At 45.0% G+C, this 5,922-nt stretch overlaps 1 protein-coding gene across 1 annotated transcript; it reads right to left on the bottom strand.

Annotated features, from left to right (window-relative positions):
* Window positions 1–2,969, bottom strand: LOC136179454 (interferon-induced protein with tetratricopeptide repeats 1-like). Its single transcript, XM_065956281.1, has 2 exons — window positions 2,923–2,969; window positions 1–1,333 (listed from the first exon to the last, which is right to left on the bottom strand). The coding sequence occupies exons 1-2, from the start codon at window positions 2,967–2,969 to the stop codon at window positions 34–36; spliced, it is 1,347 nt and encodes a 448-aa protein (XP_065812353.1). The 3' UTR covers window positions 1–33.
* Window positions 2,970–5,922: the final 2,953 nt, after the last annotated feature.

Raw genomic sequence — 5,922 nt, forward strand, 5'->3', positions numbered from 1 at the left:
TTGGACAAAATTGTACCCCCTAAATTTGCCTCCCTATCTGTACTGCCTTGGCTCTTGCAGATTTCTGAGAAACTCCTCTATTTCTCTGCACATTATGCCTCTGTATTTAGTCTTCTCCAGGATTCTGATGCTGTTCTCACGGTTGAAGGATTTTTCTGGTATTGCTGCTGCCTTCATGTGATACTGTATCGACCTGTGGGAGTCATTTAGATTAAAGTATAAATGATTTGCATATTTGTTGTATAGCATCTGTTTGTCTTCAGGTTCTGCAGGTTCATTTTTGAGCAGTTTCTGAAATATCTGCTCAGCTTTGACCTTGCTGTGATGTGACTTTGCATAGATAGTTGCGAGGTCTGTTTCCTTTTTGAGTGAAGAGTGAGGGTAAAGAGAGAGCAGCTCCTCGTGGAGAGCGATTGCTCTGTCCATCATGCTTTGTTCTGGGGAACTACTGCTTTTATAAACGATCCTCCATCTGTAGCAGAACGCAACTAATTTCTTCAGATAACACACATCTGGATGTTCTTTCAGAACTTTCTCTGCCAAATCAACGGCCTCATCAACTGATATGTATTTTATGTAAAGGTTTAGTAAGGCCCACATGCCACTGCCACTGCAGCACAGAGTGCTCACATTTCCAGCCAACTCACGGACTTCATCTCGAATGTTTTCTCCTTCATCAGCACGTTGTTCAAGGTAGAGTGCAGCGAGGTACAAGTTCTCTGGATCCCGTTCCTTGGCTTGTCTCATTTTCTCCAAGAGGTCAGGGTCCAGCATTGGGTCACTGAAGTTTTGGGCGTTCTTTAACCATATGACATAGCTGGTGTTCCAATCCACCATGTCCGGCTGCATCCTGGCAGCTTTCTCGTAGTAATCAACAACCAGCTTCTTATCCTCTCCTAAGAACATCAGGGTCCAGGCCTTTTCAGCGCAGATCTCTGGATGGAGGTCGTCCTGTGATGGAGATGGGTATTTTTCCATCAGGGCATCAACCTTTGACAGGTAAGCCTGACTCTCTGCTTGATCTCCCAGGTGGTGGTGCAGCCAGGCCAGGTTCCCGTAGTTCACCACTAACCAAGCACCCTCATCTGCCTTTCTCAGCTTGTTGAGTGCCTCCGTAGCCTTCTGAAACAAACTGTTAGCCTCTTCATTTAACCCCAGCTTATACTGAATGAACCCCCACAGGTTGTAAATGTGGCCCAGCCATCTATTTCCCTTCTCTTCGCTGAAGTCCTCCATCTTGTCTGTGAGACGTAAAAGTTTCGGCCTGCTGCGGTCCAGGTCCCAGGTGAAGTGGCACTGCAGGGACTCCAGTGTGGTTTGACTCTGAGCAGCACTGATGGAGAATAAAAAAACAAACATTTAAACACATCAGCAGCTAGTTTTTTTTGCTTTGAAGTGTGCTATGTTTGGATGTTTACTGTTCATCTCCCATGAAGAAAATAAGATGTTTTAAAGAAGCAATATGTAACTCAGACACCTAATGTTTAAAATGAGTACTGCAGTTAAAATTCTAAACATTGTATGGTCACAAATTAGACGACACTTTGGGTGGCTTTCCCTCCCTAAAGCAACGCCCATTCGTAATAATCACCTTTTTATACCAGCTAGGATTGACCCACGATTTACATCTTTGGAGAGGAATCGCCTGCGCTGTCTGGGTGACTTATACATTAATGATGTTTTTGCCAGTTTCGAACAATTATGTTCTGCATTCAATTTAAATAGCTCCGACCTTTTTCGATATTTTCAGCTCCGTGATTTTGCTAGGACCCACTCACCGGCATTCCCTCAAGTTCCAAACCCTAGTGGCATTGATCTGGCACTCAAGGCAAGAGTCTTGCCCAAAGGTCAGGTTTCCTACCTTTATGACCTCTTGTTCACAACTAACGAGTCCGTGGTAAATAAGATCAAGGCTGATTGGGAAATCGAATTACAAACCAACCTTTCTGAGGATTTCTGGAAAAATCTCTTGGGTCTGTTAATTCATCTAACACTAACACCTCCAGTCTGGTTAAGAAGGCTCATCAATGCCTCTTTTTCCTGAGGACACTGAAGAGACACCACCTGTCTTCAGCTGTACTGATGAACTTCTACCGCTGTGTGATCGAGAGCATCCTGACCAGCAGTGTCACAGTCTGGTCCGGAAACTGCTCTGTCACAGACTGTAAGGCGCTACAGTGGGTGGTAAAAACCGCCCAGCGTATCACAAGGTGTCCACTTCCTGCCATTGAGGACGTCCAAAGAAAACGCTTTTCCCCGAATTTGCGGTGAGCTCACAGTATCCTTAAAGACTCCTCCCACCCTGCCCACAGACTGTTTACCCTCCTGCCCTCCGGTAGGCGCTTCAAAAGCCTCCGGACCAGAACCAGCAGACTGATCATTTAGTCTATGGCGAGTTGCGACTAGCAGTAGTGGTCTGTCTTTATTCGTCTGTTTTCTGATGTCGTCAGTGTATAATCGACCAGAAACAACCTGATTTATAGCTCACTGCTCGTCGCACACTTCTGGGTATGGAGTTTTTATTCTTAATCATCACATGGACTTTGTTGACTGTGGCTCAGAGTTTGTTTGATCCCTGCCACTCGCATACGGGCCAGATTCAGTATTCTCGGGGATTTCTACTGGATCTAAAGTATCAACAGCAGCCACTGTCGCACCTAATTACCGAAGACTGTTTAACAGTGGATATCTCCGGTCATCGTGATGATTTTAACAAAAAGAACAACAAAGGGAAAGTACGGAAACGAGGGAGACGGGGTGGTGTCCGAGAGAGGCTCAAGCATCTGAATCTCCACCGTATACCCCTCTCCTCGATGCTGCTCTGTAATGCCCAATCCATCAGAAACAAGATCGACGAGATCTCATTCATCTGGAGAAATTCAGAGACTCGTGCATAATGGCTTTCACCAAGACCTGGCTTACCTCTTCGGACTTGGACACGGATCTAACTCTCTGCGGTTTTGGGACATCGGTGAGGCTTGACAGAAACGTTAACGTCACAGGGAAATCCCAAGGGGGAGGTGTTTGCCTCTATGTAAATCAGCGGTGGTGAAAGAACATCACTGTCAGAGAGACTGTGTGCACTGAGGACATTGAACTGCTGTCCGTATCTGTGCGCCCCTTCTATCTCCCCCGCAAATTTCCCCGAATATTTGTTACTGTCGTGTACATACATCCAAAAGCCAACGCGAGGAATGCAGTAAATACTATTCACAAAATTACACAAAAACTACAGTCCCTCTCTCCTGATGCACCTTGTTTCATCCTTGGCGATTTCAATCACTGTAACTTGAAATCATTGAGCAACTTTCACCAGTATATTTCTTGCCCCACCAGACTGAACAAAACTATTGACCTGTGTTATGGTTTAGTCAAAGGTGCATATAAATCGGTTTCCCTGCCCAGCAGGATGGTATGAGTTTCATTTCTGAAGAATTGAAACTCAAAGCCTCAGGGCTCTCAAGTGTGTGTGTATATGTGTGTGTGTGTGTGTGTGTGTGTGTGTGTGCGTGCGTGCGTGCGTGCGTGTGTGATTACGGTTAGTGTTGTTCATTGTAAGTGTTAGTGGCAGGTTTGGAGGCCTTCAGCACAGGGGGTTGGTGGCTCCCATTTGAAACACTGTGGTTCCAGGCCAGCCATTTTGACTGTCATGATTGGCGAAAGTGTTCCATTCAGTGCCAAGCTGTTTCTTGTTTTGGTCTTGTTGAGGCCGACCATGGAGAAAACCCTCTCTGCATCCGCATTTGAGTGTGGGAGCAATAAAACTAATGCTGCTATCTTAGATAGCCTCCCAAACTGGCTCAAACCGGTCACCTTTGAAAAAAGGAACCAACTATTACTCAAATGTTTTGCTTTTATTATGTCAATTAATTATGTGTATGTCAGGTGGTGCCAAATATTTCTTGCCTTGCTCTTGGCTGAGGACATACTCCCCCAAAACTCCTCAACATTAAAGGTGGTGGGATCTTGGGGCATGGGGATCTCCATGAGTTGATACTCCAGGAACTCCTCACTCACCTTGTCCTGTTCCTGTGGCCCATGGAAAGGAAGTAGTTCCTGAAATCTAAAAAGAGCACCTTGTGTAAAGAACTGATTAAGATACCGTGGGAGAAAAAAACAGGATTCGTTTTGTGACCATCATTAAACTAAACAATTTATTCAATAGGTTGAAACTATGGAAACTGTGGAAACCCTTGCCTGTCAACAAAATAAAGGACATCTTCCACCCCACACTCAGCACTCTGCTGCACATCCAGGAATTTAGCATGCTTCAGAAGGGCCTCCTTCTGGGGGAGTTTGTTGATGCTGTACTCCACAGCCCTGATCAGAAACGCCAGTGCTGCCTGCTGCAATAGCTGCACCTCCTGAGGTGTGATGTCTCCAGCCTCAAGGAGCCTGTTGAGGGTAGCTCTGGTGGTGAAGCCAACATTCAGCTTTTCTCCTATCAGAGAGAGAAAAGAAAGAGATAAAGCACATTAAGTACAGATAGTTTAAACACTATCTATGGGTTTTACCCATAGACTACATGTACATTTTATGCCCTTTCCATCACATCAGAGATCTCACTCAACTCATAACAACAATCTTCACAAAAAAAGTGTATTTTTGGACAATGAGCATACAGGTTTATCTCCTTACGAGACTTGAAAGCATTACCTGGCAGTTGGTTTAGTGTCATTGTAGAGGATGTCATGGACTTGTCGGCCCTGTAGTGCTATCGGCTTCATGAACCTTGCATACAGTTTCAAGATGAACTTCGTCATCTGCAAAATTGTAGTTCATAAAAGATTTCCATGTATTACTCGAAAAAGGACATATCAGCCAATGAAAAAATAGGCAGACATACTGGGCAGCAGGATAGCCCAACCTTTCCATTTTACCTCTCCATGGAGCAGGAAGATGGAGGACTTTTCTCTCTGGAGTAGAAGGTTCAGTGTGGAGAACATTGGCAGCGTTGCTTGAAAGAAGAGGAGATAGACTTCTGTCAGGGGGTTGGAAAATGCATCCACCAGGCTTAACCATCGCACTGAAATGTGCAGCAGCATTTCCATGTACTCGCTCCCATGGAAGTCACAAAATTCTGTAAAATATATATAACATCAATAGCAAACAAATAGAAAATGTCTGCATTTTGTTGTATAACACTAGAGCTGGTTGAATCACAAACCTGCCAGGTAACCTTTACGGTTGGTGCTGCCCTTAAACCAGTACCCAACATCCACAGTCAGATCCTCTGGATCAAATCCGGATATCTGCAAAACATGAAATCAAAGATTTATTACAACCATTTTCCCTCAGCAGTTGAGTTTAGAGCCGTTTCTTTGGTTCGATGTCCCTTGCCTTCTACATGCCTGCTTACGTCCCTCATGCCTTGATGGGCACAGGAGTTCTCTTGCCTGCAGATAGAGCACCAGTAGTAGGAGCTGGTAGTTCCCATTGTGAAGAATGGCCATTGGGTTGACCATTCAAGGAACACCTATAGGTGGCCTCTCCACATACTCCTCTCTTTTTCCCTTTTTCCAGTGGCTTCTCCACTGTCTACTCTATGGTGTCCTCCACCATCTCTTTCACTGACTCTTCCCCTACTGACACCCTAGCTGTCTCCTCCACTGCCTCCTCCTTCATTTCTTCCACTGCCTCCTCCACAGTCTCCTCCACTGCCTCATCTACTGCCTCCACTATTGCCTTCTCCACAGTCTCCTCCTCTGACCTGGCAGCCTTTTTAGGGAGCTGACCCTTCAGAGCGAAGCATGAAAGAATGCTCATTTGCCTCTTCCCTGACATCTTTGAAACAGACAAAGTTATTATTAATACTATGCATGGCCAGGATATAAAATATAATGAAATATTATGATTAAAAGTGGCCGACTGACTAAAATTGACTTTGCATTTGACATTTCATTTTCTGTATCTGCACATGAC

The sequence above is a fragment of the Labrus bergylta genome, chromosome 6 (assembly GCF_963930695.1).
Source record: "Labrus bergylta chromosome 6, fLabBer1.1, whole genome shotgun sequence".
NCBI lineage: Eukaryota > Metazoa > Chordata > Actinopteri > Labriformes > Labridae > Labrus > Labrus bergylta.

Bases quoted from the DNA above. Each gene is read 5' to 3' on its own strand.
- LOC136179454 (XM_065956281.1), bottom strand. From the start codon at position 2,969: ATGTCCCAAAACCGCAGAGAGTTAGATCCGTGTCCAAGTCCGAAGAG. The intron at 1,334-2,922 runs GTAAGCCAGGTC...ATTCTCCATCAG, and splicing joins CCGTGTCCAAGTCCGAAGAG to TGCTGCTCAGAGTCAAACCA.